This window comes from Nicotiana sylvestris, chromosome 3 (assembly GCF_000393655.2).
Source record: "Nicotiana sylvestris chromosome 3, ASM39365v2, whole genome shotgun sequence".
Classification (NCBI taxonomy): Eukaryota; Viridiplantae; Streptophyta; class Magnoliopsida; order Solanales; family Solanaceae; genus Nicotiana; species Nicotiana sylvestris.
The window spans coordinates 24,765,032-24,782,886 of record NC_091059.1 but is presented as its reverse complement, the minus strand read 5'-3'; the positions used below and the strand labels follow the sequence as shown (position 1 = coordinate 24,782,886).

Sequence of the window (17,855 nt, the reverse complement as noted above, 5' to 3'; positions counted from 1 at the left end):
AGGCAGTGAATGTCATATTCTCTATAACTATAGAATATTCTCCATTAAATGCTACCGGGTAACAGACATTTATTTCGCCTTTATGAACATCATTCCCTTCGGGAACAAACGAGATCGTTGCCTTCAGACCTGATTGCCTTCTGTTATCGGCTCCATATGTCGTTTTATCATGCGAGCATTTAATATGAACATATTTTACCATATACCATTAAACTTGCAAAGAAGAGAAAGACGGTATTAGGTATAAGCCTATGCACGATTCCTTATTTTATGCTACTCCTTTGTAATAGTTTAATGGCAATTTTCAGTGATGGCTAAAGAAACCATGTTACTACTTAATTACTGCCCCTTGGTTTTTGAGCTTCTATTTATTCCTTTCTTTGATTTACTCAAGTAAGAAGTACCAATCATCTTTTATATCAACCTTCACCTGAATCACATCCTAATATACCTTGAGTTGAGCTCCTTCTCTTTCTATCTTCATTTCATTGCTTGAAACCACCATTCACCATATATATATACATCAACATTCATTTCCTTACTACCGTTTGATTTGACCTCCTCCTGCTGCTTAATTTCTTCTTTCCTTTGCTTGAAACCATCAATCACAAAAATGGAAGTCGGGTATATCGCATCACCAGTAATTCTAGGACATGAGGACGAAGCGGAAACGCTCCTCAAGCGACTTGTTGGAAGACCAAAAGAATTAGACATTGTACCTATTGTAGGAATGCCTGGATTGGGCAAGACGACTTTAGCTACAAAATTGTATTCTCATGAAACTGTAATGGAGCATTTTGATGTCCGTTCATGGTGCTGTATTTCACAAGTGTATGACCGGAGAAAGGTACTATTAGAGATTTTGAGACGACTTGACAAGCAGAATACCACAAGAGAAGAAAGTGATCCCAGCGAATTAGCCGATGAGCTACGCAAATTATTGAAAGGAAAGAGATATCTCATTGTAGTAGATGATCTGTGGAGCATTGATTCATGGGATGACTTGCGAACAATTTTCCCGGATGATAACAAGGGAAGTAGGATTGTTTTGACTACTAGGCTCAACGATGTGGCTTCCTATGCCTCAAAAAATCCTCACCATCTTCGGCATCTGACACAAGAAGAAAGTTGGGAGCTATGGAAGAAGATAGTATTCGAGGAAGAAAGTTGTCCCGATGAACTTGAAGAGATCGGAAATGAAATTGCAAGCAGTTGTTTAGGTTTACCTCTTGCAATAGTTTTGACAGCAGGGCTTCTTGCCAGGGGAGAAAAGGAAGTGGGTTACTGGAAAGAAGTCACTCTAAATTTGAGCTCAAACCTTTTTCATGATGCGAAATGGTTAATGGAGGTAATCGAATTGAGCTACAAGTATTTGCTTCATCATTTGAGACCATGTTTCCTGTACTTTGGAACATTTCTTGAGGATGAAGAAATACCGATATGGAAGTTGATACAATTATGGATCTGCGAAGGATTTATACCGCACAATGAGTTCATTGAGTTGACAAGCTTGGAACATGTTGCGACAAGTTACTTACTGGAGCTTATAGGGAGTAACCTTGTTACGGTTGCCAAAAGAAGTTCCTTGGGCAGACTCAAAGTTGTTCGTGTTCACGATCTCATACATCAGTTTTGCTCGAAAAAAGCTCAAGAAGAAATACATTTACTACAGATTTATGGGTAAGAAATATACTCTTCCTGATCCTTGGCTCTATTCTTTCTTCTTTAGTTTTGCTTCTCATCTACCTTCCGGGTAGGGGCAAGGTTTGCGTACACTCTACCCTCCCCAAACCCCACTAGTGAGATTTTACTGGGTATGTTGTTGTATCTAATTACATTATTGTTATTGGTAAATCCCGCAGTTCTGGCTATAATAATCCTCAAGTTGCAACTGATATGACTTCTCGGCGCATTATTTGCTCTGATATACATGATTTTATGATGTGGAATCCTCCCCCGGAAGGTACTCATTCTTTGCGCTTTACTGTCTCTAGTAGCACCATCCGCTCAACAGAACAATTTGAGGAATCTTTAGAAGCTTTCAAATTATTAACAGTGCTGGATTTGGAGAATGTTAGAGTCACTGATTCATTTCCCGAAGGAATTCTACTCTTGATTCATTTAAGGTACCTGTCAATAAGTGGTGCTTTTCGTGAAATTCCATCAGCTATAAGCTTTCTTGCCAATTTAGAGACATTGATTTTGAACAGTGTTGATCGCTGGGTTAAGCTACCAAAGACCATATGGGATATGGTTAACTTGAGGCATTTGCAACTGTCTGGTATATCTCGTTTTTGGTGTTCACCTTTACCTGAAAATTCACAAAAACCTTCACAATTAGGAAAGCTGGAAACTTTATCCGCAGTTAGGTTTCATCTTCCTTATGACAATCCCATTATAAGTCATGTACTACGTAATATTGTAAAATTGGTATGCGTGATCCGTGATGATGATTTCGAATCCCGATCATGCAGCCAACCAGTTTTTCAGTCTCTAGATCGACTGCAATCACTTTCTCTCAATTATTATAGTCCTAAAATTGCTCTTTCTCGACTAGAGTTTGACTTCCCGTCAACTCTCAGAAAATTGACACTGCTCTATTTCGACTTTCGCGATCCATGGAGAAGAATTTCGACCATTGGAGAGCTACCTAATCTTGAAAACTTAAATCTAGATAGTTGCCACATTGAGGAGGACAAGTGGGATGTCAATGTCGGGGAGTTTCCTAACCTTAAAATCCTGAAACTACAGTCTCTGGGAATTGTCGAATGGAATGCCTCGGAGGATGCTTTCCCGAACCTCAAGCGGGTCGTGTTGCGTTGGTGTGCTAAACTAGAAAGCATTCCTTCTAGTTTTGAGAGCTTGTATTCACTACAGTTGATTGAAGTGGAGAATTGCAGCCAATCTACCACGAATTCTGCTATGGAAATTAAAGAAACACAAATTGAAGAGATGGGAAATGCCCAATTCAATGTCACTATATCAGATTCATGATGCGGCAACTAAGAGAAAGATTCTTGATCTGGTGATCTTATTACGTACGTAGTGGTGTCTACTACGGTATATTGACATTGGTGTAACCTTACAGTGGAAAGCCAATTCGCTTTCTTTGCTTTCATTTGTTGTTTTGGTAGTGAAGGAATTAGATTCCGTGGACGCAGATCCATGTAAAAATTTGATTTAATATATATTTGAATCTTAAAATTAATAAAGAGGAAGAGGCACAACGGTAGGACTCTTCCTAACGGTTGCATATATCGCTTAAGAGTATTAACTAAAAGAAGTTGGTGAGGAAACTCCCGCGCACAGGCTTGTATCCTTCTTCTCTTCTCAATTCCTTAGAGAGTTCTTGTGAAGATTCTCGTGAGGATTTCTTACTCGAAAAGAATTAGAATAGTCTTCTGTAACAAGGTACGATTTTAGATTCTGAGCTTTTTCGGTATATACATGTAATCTAATATTTAGATTCTAGAAAAAACAGTTCCTAAGATGTCTGCCCAAAAAGCTTGATTTGCAAACACCGGAGGAACTGTCGTGAATCTTATGCTATCAAAAAAGTTCTTGTTGGCACCTCTTTTGCCATCATGCCAGCTACTTTGTTCGTCTCCGTGTAGTTGTGCTTCACCACCACGTCTCTTCGTCTTAGGATGATTAACCTGCATTCAAAAATAATGGAGTCAAATTCATAATAACCCCAGTTTAGCATTCTTATTACCTCAGTCGAGTATGTGTTGATCTCAAGTGGTGTGATCCCTCTTTGGTCAGCAATCTGCAATCCTTTTAGAATAGCAAGGAGTTTCGCTTGTGTATTTGTGGAGTGTTGCATGCTTCCCATGAAACCTAGGACCCAGTTTCCGCTGGAGTTCATGAAAACTCCTCCCACTTCTCCCTTACCAGGATTCCTATTAGCAGCTCCATCAATGTTGCTTATAATGGCCTCTTGATGGGGGAGGGGGGTCCATTTGACTCAGATGATTTTCTCTTTTATAGGTAGTTTGTTTACTGAGATAGTGATATACTTAGTAGCCTTTGCCAAAATAATTATAGTAGGGACCGTATCCTTTTTCTTGTTGAAAAGGTTATTATTCCTAGTAATCCAGATCTGCCAGAAGCTAAAAGGGAATAAATCCTCCCAACTAAGATTGTTTTTGAATGGTTTTCATTTGAGAGAAGCCCATGTAGTAGCCTAGTCCCTGCTAGTGAATTTCGGGTTTTGGGTTTGTGCTGCATTGGTGCTCTTTGAGGTTAATTTTTCCCATAAGGATTTCGCATTAGGGAACTCTAAGAAGATGTGTGCAGAAGTCTCAAGAGCTTCATTGCAAAAACATTAAATTGGGTCACAGTGGACCCCAATACTTTGGAGATAAGCCCCTGTTGGAAGCCTTTCATGGTAAAGGAGCCATATGAAGGTTTTGATCTTTTTGGGGGCCTTCAGTTTCCAGATCCACAAGTGGATGTTGTTATTATCTGTCCCCTCCCGGGAGGCAAAGTTGGCAATAAGGGTATAAGCTGATTTTGTGCTAAAGAGGTCATTATCAGTATTTTCCCAAATTATCTTATACTCCTTAATAAGTTTGGGTAGAATAAAAGTAGTTAAAAGTATGTTTATGATGTTTGTAAGGATGTTCATGGAGATGGAGGAGATATCCCATACCCCATTGTTGCATATGGCAGCAACTGTAGTTGACAGGTCAGCTTGTGTTAGTGGACCTTCAATCATGGACATAATGGATGGGTGGTTTGGGATCCAGGGTCATTTATGAAGCTGACTCTATTCCCTTTGTGAACCACCCATCTCCTGGCTTGTGTACATGTTTCCCACCCATTAAGAATGCACTGTCAAGTGGAGGATTTTGCTTTTTTGGATGGGTGTCGCCAGTTGCAGTGCTTGGCAATCAGAGTTTTTGCCCAGATGGAGGATGTGTTATGAAAGAGCCTCCAGGCAAGTCCTGAATGGATGGCTTTCGTTCTTCAATTCTGCCCTTTGAATTCCGAGCCCTCCCTGGGTCTTAGGCTTGGCGACAGTGTCCCAGCCCACTTGGTGCATTTTTTCCTATTAGGTGTGATACCCCAGATGAAATTCCTTTCAGTTCTATCAATTTCTTAGTAGTTTTTTAGGGGAGTTTGATGAATTGCATGACATGGCTAGGGATACTATTTAGGGAGGCTTTTGCAAGGGTAGTTTTCCCCGTCATATTTAGGAGGCCAGTTTTTCAACCAACCATATTGGAGTGCATGTTATCAATAATGAATTGGAAATCATTATTGACTGGCCTTTTGTGAAAAATAGGAAAATCCAGGTATTTGCCAAAGGTGGCTGAGGCCTGAATGGACAGACTGTTGGAGTTGATTTCCATTTGGTGGAGTTGGCAATTGGCAGAGAAGAATACCCTTGATTTTGCAAGATTGATTTTTTCGCCTGAGACCTGGTTGATTTTTTTGCTAATTGAGCACCACTTCTTATCCTGGACAGCTTCATCAATTGATCTAAAGAGTCTCTCCATGCACAAAATAAACAGGTAAAGGGAGAGGGGATCACCTTGCCTGATACTTCTAGAAAGTTTGAAGGGGTTGGTTTGATCCCCATTCAATAGGATAGATACGGACGATGAGCTTGCACAGGACATGATGAGGTTAATGGTGCTAGTGGGGAAGTTAAAGGCATGGAGAGTGTCTCTAATAAAGACCATTCAATTCTGTTAAAAACCTTCACTACAACAAATGTAGTATTTAGCTACGAAATTATTAGCTACGACACAAAATTCGTCACTGATTATTCATTTTTCGTGACAAAAATTATATTTCGTCTTTAAAGACATGAGCTATGCACTTTTAGTGACGAAACATAAAATTTCGTGGTGAAAGTTGCGTCCACGAAAGTTTCCCACCAAAAAATGAGTTGGCGCCATTTATTGTGTAGTATTAGCTACAAAAGTAAAATTATTCGTGACAAATTAGTTTTGTCATTAATGTTGCACACAGTTTATGACGAAAATTTATTTATCTTAAAATTAGCTGAACTTTCGATACGAAAAGATTTCGTCACTAAAAATGTATTACCAAATAGTGATGACTCAAAATTTGTAATTAAATGATCTAATCTTTAGCCATAAACTTGTATACTTTTTTGTGACCTTACTTTTTGTCACTAAAATTATAAACAATTAGTGACAATCATTTTGTTGTCTCTAATCAACCTGCAATTTAGTGACAGCAAAGTTTTGTCACAAAACATACTTAAAATTTGTAGTTGAATTATATGACTACTATTAAGCAGATTTATAGCTAAATAATAAACAAAAAATTAATATAAGTTGGAGTTGTGATCCCAAAAGGATTAATTATAGAGAGCTAGCAAGCCTAGGCTTTGCAGCGGTGCTGGATGTTTTGTGGATTTTTGATGAACTATTTACTATCAAGGTGAAAATTGAAATAAATTACAATTGAAAGCATATTAATGAAAGAAATTGCCCAACTAGAATTTTAAATATAATATCAGAAGGTAGTAGGACAACTAATCTCTCCATGTTCCTTGTTAGTTATTTCCCAATTGACTGCCTAAACTATTTAAATAAATATTATAGTATCAAATTAAATTTTATACATTGATATGTCCAAATATCTAATGAGCCTATCGTTAATTACGCTTTTCTAAACTTAATGAGATGCATTAAGACCAATTGATAACCCACAAAGGAGACTATATATATTCCTATAACTGAAAAATGAAATAGAACAATTTATTCTATGTTATTCTTGTTAATTATATTATCACCCAATTGATTGCTTAAATTATTTAGTTAGATATGATGCTGTCAAATTCAATTGTATATATTGATATTTTCCAGTATCTAATGAACATATGTTAATTAAGCTTCTAAAATCATAAGATGCATTAAGACCAATTGACAAACCACACGTGAGAATTTAGGGATTCTTATAATTAAAGAAAGATAAATAGACATTTTCCGGGATATATATATGTCTTTCAGAACTCTTAATTGAAAATAACAAAAAAAACAACCTTTTTTAAAGGAAAAATTTCACATAAGAACAACTGAGATCCTTACTTTTCCATTTTATAGACCATATTTCAATTTACAACCAATTAGCCCAAAATAATAGGCTAAGATTCAACATCCAATTCCAATAGATTCTTAAAATTACTATTTAATTTTTAAAAACGATTGCTCAAGCTTTTAAGTTAATTTTCGAATCAGTAACTGTAACCCAAATATTAGTTCAACAAACAAAATCCATTTGGATGGTGAAAATTAGATTTTTAACAAGCTTAAATATGTGGGTTTAGATTTCGAATTTGATTTTGTGAGAAATTTTGAGTGGGTATTATCTAGAATTGTTAGAAACAGTATAAGGAGGTTGTATATAAAAATTGAAGTCATTTAATGGAGATTTGGACTGATTTTGAACAAGAATTGCAACTGAAAATCGTGGAAGAAGTTCGTCTACAGACGCTTGTATAAAGGTGTATAAAAGTGTATAAGATGTGTTTATACACTCATATACACTATTATACAAGATTATACATAATTATACAAAAAAACTGACTTCGTTTTCTTCATTGCATTTTTTCTGAAATTTAACTCAAATCTTGCTCAAATCTACTCCAAATCACTTCAAATTTAAATTTTGAACTCTTTTTGATATTTTCAATCAATTGGAACAACACCCAATCCAAACAACTAACAAACTAAAAAAAATTATTTTTGAAAGCCAAGCTTTGAATGGCCTTCAATGGTGGAATGTTGAATCTTCAATTTTCTAACATTGCAACTAGGTGACACATGAGAGAAGCAGTAATGGCGGACGGCTTCTTGAAGCATATGTAGAATATGTGAGAAGAAAAGAGAGTGAAAGCTATATTTGTGAGAATATAGATTTAACTCCATAGCTTTTGGAAGCAATGGTTGTAAGAAAACAAAATTTGAATTTTCTAGTGCTTTTAAAATATGTACAATATAGGCTAGGTCGGGTAAAACTAAAAAATATGTGTCATTCTTTGTTATGGTGTGAATCAAAGTATATTTTCTTGTAATTCTTTCTTTTTTAAGATACATCAATTACTTGTAATAATATTTTTTGCATTTGAAAAAATAAGGACAGTTCAATACAACTCTAATATTAATGGCCTTTAAATAAGAAAATCTATATAAGGTAAAAGTGTTATTAGATTTTAAATGACTATTTTGTATAGTATAATTTTTTTTTAACAGGTAAAATAAGCGAATAACATTTCGCTAAGTGCATTTATACTTTTAATATAGTATAGATAGATAGATAGATAGATATAGATTTTAATGCTCTAATGATGAGATGTACAGTTGCCCCAATATTTTGGGACGGTTCTAGTTAAATCTATCAAAATATTAACGTTCCATTTCAATAAACGGAGAGAGAAGAAACCAAAATTCAAAATAACAATTTGCTAAAGAATTTATTTTGCCTTTTTTTCGCTTTTGGTTATAAGTTATAAAACAAAACAAATAAATGAACAATGAAATCAAAATAATATAATTAAGAAGTACAAATTATTCTAATTTTATAATTGAAGAATTTAACAGGAGGACATATTTAACATCATTGAAAAGAAATTTTATGATGAGTTTTATTTTTCGATATATTATTTTAACGTGTAATCAAAGTTTCAAAGCCATACAATTTTAAAATAGTCAATATACTAATCTAATTGTGATTAATTTACATGAATTATTATTTCAAATTGAGACATAAATTTGTATGCATTTACATTAAAAACAGTATATTAAACTTTTAGAGGTAAAAGAAGTAAATGAACAGTAAAATAAAAACGTTTGTACTAAATGAACCTCACTAATAATTTGAACTCTTGAATTAAATATTTTAATTAATACTGTTCAGGTCATCTATAAAGTGCCCTTAAGTTACTGATCATGCCCAACTATGCCTTATAAAAAGGACTATGCGGACGTTGCAAATATAACCCGAGTATTACGCCCAGGGTCGAATCCACAGAGAGTTAACCTATCAATCACAATCTTTAGACCAGCTAAACTCCTGAGAACCAATTTCTCAAACTTTTGAATCACAGTTGAAGGTTTCTTTACTAACTAAGATTGCAAGTAAATAACAAGCTGTAAACTAAAATGCTAAGGTTGTAAACAATGATAAGAAAAAACTAAGGTAAAGATTTCCCCTATTAATGGAATCCCTTCTGTTTATGCTTCATACAAATTTCCCAACACACATCTATCAATCATAAACACTTTTCTTACCGTAAATCTCTCCCGAGTAATCACAGTAATATACTATTGCACTCTCCCGAGATACATTAGCTAGCTTTAATTAACACAGTTCACTTAAGATTGCACCCAAGGCTTCGTTATCCCTAATCCCGCCTTTAAACTCGCAGTTATAGATTCCTCTTATACTGTAGGAGTGGTGTTATTCAACAATAACCTACATATGCACTCTCTCCTGAGTTATGCACACTAAATAGGCACAGCTAATTGAGGATCCTGTCAATTAACTACAACAAGAGCATAGTTGAATAAATAAAGATTGAAACTAGCAATTTGTATTCACATAAACAAGAAGTTCATCCCCCAATAGGTTCCATCAAAACCTTAGACAAAAGATTTAGCTACTCATAACTATGGGTAAACAAACTAAGATAAGATCCATTATAAACTAGCAAACAAAATCAAAGAAAAGAAGAAAGATGTTTTGGGTGATCTCTCACAATTATTTTTCTTCCAAGATACTCTAAAAATCAATACATGCCTCTCATGGGCGAAGTCTAGTGTTTAAAATAGGATTTTTGGGCTAAAAATCCCGTGTTTTGCACTTTAGTCCCTGAAATTTCCGCCTCCTGCCGCGTTTCTGCCGCGATCGCGGTGGAACCGCGGCCAAACAGCTCCTCTGAATCTCCTTCTGTCCGCAAGCATCCGTCACCGCGGTCGCGGTGGAACCGCGACAGAGTCATTTTTCTGATTCTTCAGCCTGTTGGTTCACTTGGGACATTTCACGGTTGGCCTCTCTTTCTTCATTCTTTTTGACTCTAAAAGTGCTCCCTAGCCTTCCCTAGTCATTTATAACCTTCAAATCATGAAAAGCACTAATAAGAGCATTTTGTTATCACTTTTATTATTAAAACTATGCAAGAAAGCGGTTATTTAGGGCCTGATTATAGTTAAATTCACCTATTATCAACACCCCACACTTAAACCCTTTGCTCGTCCTCGAGCAAGCTAAACCACACTTAAAAGCCTAATCGTTTGATGCTTTACCCCAAATATGTCACACCCACCATTTTGACGGAACAACCTAATCAATGTGCCGGTCATACCCCAGATGCAGACTCTACTGCCATGACACACTTGCGCTCACTCTAGTTACTCTAACAGAGGTGAAGATTTACTTTTCCCTCCCGAATCACATTCCCTCACATCAAAAAGTCTTAGAGAAGTTCCACACGCATAAATTCAAACACAAGGAATTGAAGATAGAAAGAATTCACTCACTCTCAGCAAAGAACATTCACATGTCGCACAGACACACCATAAGCTTGCCCCTAGTGTAGTACTCTACTAATCGAGCTGTTTTAGTCAAAGATCAAGAGGTCTTTATTTGGTTGTAATGTAGGCTAAAGGACGGGTAGGATACATTTGGATGTAGTGACTAACCTCTCTAAGTACTTTTAATACACACTTCCTTTTATCTCAATTTCCCTGCTCGGCCCAATCATCCCTCCATATTTTATTTTATTTTTCAAAATTCCAGTGCACCATTCAAATAATTCATTCCTGATTCCCCATTTTTTTTTTGCTAACATCCCTACCACCCCACCTTTGACTTTTGTATGTTCTTTAGTGATTCAAGTGCTTTTCGGAGGTATAGGTTCAAATAATCAGCTATTCAAACACAGGGATATAGGTCATTATAGGGTTATCAGAGAACAGGCTTCAGACTCAAAGGGGTTAACTATGGCAATATAGACAGGTGGATTCACCATTATATGTAGGCTTACACAAAGAAATGCCTCAATCATCTCTAAAACCCAACAGCTTCTATTTCCCTTTGCAAACACACAGGGCAAGTTCTAGGTATCGCACGCATTGGGGACAGACTTGGTGCAGGATACTTTAGAAAAGGTGAAGGTGATTCAGGAGAGGCTTCATACCATGCAGTTGAGGCAAATGAGTTTTGTTGACAGGAAGGTTTGGGATGTGACCTACATGATTGGTGAGAAGGTTTTGTTGAAGGTTTCACCCATGAAGGGTGTTATGAGATTTGGGAAGAAGGGTAAATTGAGTCCTCGGTTCATTGGGCCTTTCGAGGTGCTTCGGAGGATTGGGGAGGTGGCTTATGAGCTTGTTTTGCCATCCATCTTGTCGAGTGTGCATTCGGTATTTCATGTTTCTATGCCCCAGAAGTATATTGGGGATCCGTCTCATGTTCTGGATTTCAGCACTGTTCAGTTAGATGATGATTTGACCTATGATGTGGAGCCAGTATCTATTTTGGGTCGTCAGGTTCGAAAGTTGAAGTCAAAGGATATAACTTTAGTGAAAGTGCAGTGGAGAGGTCAGCCCGTGGAGGAGGCTACCCGGGAGATCGAGCGGGAGATGCAGAGCAGATATCCTCACCTGTTTGAGGCTTCAGGTATGTTTCTTGACTTGTTCGAGGACGAACGTTTGTTTAAGTTGGGGAGGATGTGACGACCCGACCAGTCGTCTCATGAGTTACCGCTCCGTTTTCCCAATTTCTACTTTTTATTGCTTTTTCTATTGGTTCTATATGCGATCGGGTTGGTTGGTTCGAGTTCAGAAAGGATTTGGTAAGGTTTGAGATATTTAGTCTCTTTTGAGGAAGCTTAAGTTGGAAAAGTCAACCAGATGTTGACTTATGTGTTAGAGGGCTCGGATGTGAGCTCCGATGGTTCGGATAGCTTTGGGAGGTGATTTGGGACTTTACAGCGTGATCGGAATGTGTTTTGGAGGTCCAGAGTAGATTTAGGCTTGAATTGGCGAAGTTGGTATTTTGGCGATTTCTGGTTGATAGGTGAGATTTTGATATATAGGTCGGAATGGAATTGTGGGAGTCGAAGTAGTTCTTTTGTCTCATTTGGGATGTGTGTACACAATTTCAGGTCATTCGGATGTGGTTTGGTTGAGTTTTTGATCAAAACGTAATTCGGAAGATTTTGGAAACTTAGGCTTGAATCCGATGTTATTTGAGGTGTTTCGAAGATTGGTATAAGTTTGAATAAGGTTTTGGGATATGTTGGTGCTTTTGGTTGAGGTCCCGGGGGCCTCGGGGTGATTTCGGATGGTTGACAGAGAGTTTGGAATTTTTGGAGAAGCTGCAGATTTTTGCTTCTGGTGTTTCCGCATCTGCAGATTAGGGACCGCAGGTGCAATGCCGCAGATGCGTGAAGGGGGTCGCAGAAGCAGAAAATGACTGGGAAGGCAGGAACCGCACCTGCGAAGGCACAGATGCGGAGTGAGTATCACAGATGCGATTTTGGTTGCTTTAGTGAAAACCGCAGAAGCGGTTCATTGGCTGCAAATGCGGTACCGCAGAAGCGGGAATTGGGCCGCAGATGCGAAATCCCTGGGCCAGAACATATGAATTGTTTCCTTCACGATTTTTGAGCTATTCCACCATTTTTAAGTCGGCTTTGGAGCTTTTTGGACGATTTTGAAGAAGGATTTCAAGGGAACTTTATTGAGGTAAGGATTTTGGACCTAAAACTCGTTCCTATGGTATTATTTCACGGATTAGAGCTATAATTAGTGGAAATTAAGGGTTAAAATTGTGGGAAACTAGGGCTTGAAAACTTAGACCTTTGATTGAGGATTTGAAGGACCATTTGAGGTTGGATTTCAGAACTTTTGGTATGTATGAATTCGTGGGGAGATAAGGAATCTATTGATGTAAAATTTATCGAATTTCGAGATGTGGGCCCCAGCGTCGGGTTTTGGTAATTTCGGGATTTATATTGTAAATTGATTATTTTTGTTTGGTCTTTGTTCCCTTAGCATATTTTGACGCCGTGATTCTGATTTTAGATAGATTCTATGCGAGTGGAGGCCGATTCGAGGGGTAAAGGCATCGCGGACTAGAGTTTGGACCGGATTGAGGTGAGTAATGATTGTAAATGATGTCTTGAGGGTATGATTAAACTCCGAATTTGCACATCGTTATGCTATGTTGAGGTGACGCACTCGCTAGATGACGAGCGTGGGGTCGTGCACTGTTGGGGATTGTGACTTAGTCCGTCCTGAATGACTGTTTTACCACGTATTTGACTGAAAACTATTTGCTATCATCATGTTTTGGGCTGAATTCCATATTTGGGCTTCATGCCAACTATTTAAACCCTTAGGGGATTTTTATTGATATTTTCTCACTATTTTGACTTTATACATGAACTCAGTCATGCTATATTCTACTGTTTTTCATAACTCAGCCATGTTTACTCTGCTTTAACACTTAAATGACATTTCAAATTATATTTTGGGCTAAGCACTATGTTTTACTATTGCCCGAGTGGCTGTGAGATTTTGACTGAGTAAGGTCGAGGGCCTATGTTGTGAGGAAACACTGATTATGATTATGAGGTCGAGGGCCTGAGATATGTACGCCACGAGGTGGCTTGTTGATATGAGGCCGAGGGCCTAGTGATGGTGCCACGAGATGACTTGATATTGCGCTTGGGCCGTAAGGGTCCCTCCATGAGTCTGCACACCTCCAGTGAGCGCGGGTATCCATTGTGATGTGAGATATAGCCCGAGGGACTGGTACTGTTAACATTGTGCCTGAGGGGCAATCCTTTATGTGTTTATTTTTCTTATTGTCTGTCATTTACCTGTTTAATTGTTGAAAAGGTATTTCTTCAAGTTTAAACTGAATTGAAAATGATTTTTTACATGTCTTTACTGCTTTATTATAGCCTGTAATGTGCCTTACGTGATTTCCTGCTTTCAGTTTTTATTTATGATTATTACTCACTCAGTTGGAGTACTCACTTTACTCCATGCACCCTCTGTGCAGATTCAGGCGCATCTGGTCCCGCTACCGAGTGTTGATCTTTCCAGCTCCGGCGGATCCGAAGATTCTCTAGGTAGTTGCCGGCGTTCGCAGCCCAGAGCTTCTTCCCTTACCTTATTTCTCTTTTTTTTTTAGATTTGTATTGAACTCTGTAGACTTTCTTGTCTTATTCCGGATTTTTAGATGATCATGACTAGTGACACCCCGGTATCGGGCTGTGTTGGGTTTATCTTCTGCAACTGTACTGTTAACTGTTCACTTTTGGACATGTTTTAGGCTTAAATTCGTATTGTTTGAATGCTCAAAAACTGAAATGGGAAGTGTCGGCTGGCCTTGTCTTCACGAGAGACGCCATCACGACCGGGTTCGGGTTTAGGGTCGTGACACGGGTAGGCCCGTTTAGGCCCACTACCATATGGGCTCGCAGGCCAGGGCTGGGCCAGGTCCTAACCGGCCCACTTGCCACCCTTAGATGGAGCCATACAAGTGTTTTGTGACTATGGCAGCGCATAGAAAGAGAAAGAATTCGCTGCTTTTCTCTTATTAGGCGCAGCATATGGTATGTTATGCTGTATGCACTTCAATTGCTTAGTCTTAAGGAATTAGACGTCAATGTACCAAATTAGATTTCCTTCTCAAAGACCAATTCTCCATGTTTTAAAATTTATTACACACACACACACACATATATATATATATATATATATATATACTAGATAGGATTGGCCCGTGCAGTTTGCATAATAGCGTATTGTATTTCGATGTATATTGTTTATCACAAGAAGTTACCATGTTCTGATGTTTTAATTTATTATTACACACACACACACACACACACACACACACACATATATATATATATATATATATATATATATATATATACTAGATAGGATTGGCCCGTGCAGTTTGCATAATAGCGTATTGTATTTCGATGTATATTGTTTATCACAAGAAGTTACCATGTTCTGATATAGTAGATTCAATTGATTCTTCCAAATCCTTAGAATTTCTTGTGCAAGTTGTGCAACCATGTCACAACAAATACCAACATTTCACATATATAGTCATCACAACAAACATTAAAATTTACTGTAAAATTCAACAAACTTTCGAACAATACCATGCTTGCTTAGTATTTGAGTGATTGTCAATACCAAGCTGGTGGCAATTACCTGATAGGCTTATCAGTTGAGTAACAAAGTTCTATATTTTTCTTGATCAAGTGAGGGCAGGTAGCATTGGATGACTTCAGGAAAATGCTTGTAGTCTTTGCAGAACCCAAAGGCGAACCAATACAGACCTCTTTGTTTCGGTTCCTCTTTCTCATTTATGTTTAATTTAACTCTCTTATTTCATTCTCTAATGCATTTCTTTTCTATGAGTGACGTGGAGTTAGCATTACTCATCTTCTTGCTGTTTGGCCAAGTTAAAATTTTATAATACTACTAATTATTCATCAATAAGATGTTAGCAACCACAAGCTCCCCAACAAATACATCTATATTATATTAAAAGCACGAAGGCCCTTAGCGAAATGTCGTTCGCCTTTTTTACCCTTAAAAATTTAATTTTACACTAGACAAAATAGTAATTTAATTATTTTTTTAATATTTAAGAATAGTTTTAATTCATTCCCTAATATTTAGGACTCCAAAATCAATTAAAGATTGTGTACCAAATCCTTCCTTATTTGAGCTATATAATATAACATATATGTAAAAAAATATCAATTAAAGATTGTGTACCAAATCCTTCCTTATTTGAGCTATATAATATAACATATATAAAAAAATAATAATAGCTTTGGAAAAACACAATGTTTTGTACGCTTCGCCTGCATGTAAAAACCTTTGATGGAACACTTTCAATTCCTAAAGTTATATTAGGAAAAGTATGAGCACTTTGGAATCCTTTTAGCAATAGGAGTCTTTTCTTTAAACATTAACCAATTAAATTTTCTGTAAATATTTTAGGCAAAAGTTTCGCTAAGTATTCATATATATATATATATATATATATATATATATATATATAAAGTTATATAGTCAAACCTCTCTCTAACAGCATCCTTATATAATAGTCATTCACTATAAAAGCTGAGTTATTCTCGGAACCGAATATTATAGGCAAAATACATAAGTTGCCACCTGACTTATGGCCCAAGTCCCTGTTACACACTTTCTAGGAACGAATATTACTTTTACACACCCAACCTTTCCAAAATGTATCTAAGACACACCATTTTTTTCTTAACCAGTTTTTCAGAATATGTATAATATCACGCACCAATAAGGTCGTGACACATGTCAAGGAACAAAAAATAAAAATACTAAATTTACACCACAATTGATATATTTAAAAGAAAAAAAGAAAAAACGGGAAACACCCCCCCTCCTCCATCTCTCATCTTCTTTAAACTCCCCTACCAAGCCTCCTCTAAACTCCATGGAAATACCCACCAAGCCTCCTCTAAAATCTCACAGCCATGGAAATACCCACCAGAAAAAAAAAATCACATGAATCAAGTGTTGGCCATGGCAACCACCACTATCGTCATGGCCAATATTCACATAGATCTTTCACATGGTGTTTTAAGTGTTGGCCATGGCAGCCATCACTATTGCCATAATTTTTAGAGCAAAACCTACACTATAAACCCTTTCTTCACACCCATTCAAAAAAAATTAAATTTTTGAAGCCAAAGAAAAAATAAGCAGATCTAAAAACAAAATTATGAAAACAAATGGAGAAATCAGTCACTGATTTCATTAGCATATCTAAAAATATTTAAACTTGAAGGAGATGACTAATTAATTTGAAACTTGGACCTAGCTCTAAAACTATTTTTGTGGTTCAAGAGTTTAATTAATGGAGATGACAAAGTAGGTGTCCAGAGGAAGAAGAAAACGGGTGGGGGGTGTGTGGAAAAAAGACCAAATTATTTGGAGATTAAATAACTAAAAATAGAAAAGAAAAAAATAACAAAGGCTGGGGACATGTGGCATTTAGATAATGATTTAGACCCGAAAGTTTTATATTTACTCGCCTCTTTTTTGTGTAAAACACGCGCGCGCCAGCTGCCAAAAGTGGTGTGTATTAGATACACTTTGGAAAGGTTGGGTGTGTAAAGTAATATTCGTTCCTAGAAAGTGTATAACAGGGATTTGGACCATAGGTCAAGTGACAACTTATGTATTTTGCCAATATTATATTATGTTATTAGATATGTCCTCTATAACGACACTTCACTATAGCAGCCAAAAATTTTCGGAACAAATGAGGCTGTCATGGAGAGGTTTGACTGTAATCCATTACATTCAATCCTTTTACTTAGGAGTTTTTTTTAATATACGTTTGGCTAAAAGAAAGAGAGGACGAGGGTGTGAATCGGAAAAAGAAAAAAAACCATGTACCAAATTATTTCTCTTAGATAAAATATATATAAAATTTATTTCTGTTATATTGCACGGCCAGAAAATAGTAAATGTCGTTCATCTTTTACCCTTAAAAAATAACTTTTACAATGGACAAATTTGTAACTTTGGTTAGTTTCCTAATGTTTAGGATTTTGAAATCAACTAAAAATTTTGATATTAAATCTTTCCCTATTAAAATAGATAGGAAGTACTAATATTTAGGAATTTAAAATTAATAAATATTTTACCTTATGTAAATTGTACTAATAGACAATACATCATTTGTGCAATACGTATAAAATCAAGATGAGAACGATGGCGACTTCAATTAATTACTAATTAAAAATTAAAAAATGGAGACATAAAATCACATACATTAAATTA

At 36.6% G+C, this 17,855-nt stretch overlaps 1 protein-coding gene across 1 annotated transcript; it reads left to right on the top strand.

Moving 5' to 3' along the window:
* Nucleotides 1–417: 417 nt before the first annotated feature.
* LOC104215072 (putative late blight resistance protein homolog R1C-3) lies at nt 418–3,162 on the top strand. The gene is made up of 2 exons (XM_009764818.2): nt 418–1,680; nt 1,863–3,162. Exons 1-2 carry the CDS (start codon nt 614–616, stop codon nt 2,992–2,994), a joined length of 2,199 nt encoding a protein of 732 aa, XP_009763120.1. The 5' UTR covers nt 418–613; the 3' UTR covers nt 2,995–3,162.
* The last annotated feature ends 14,693 nt before the right edge of the window (nt 3,163–17,855 follow it).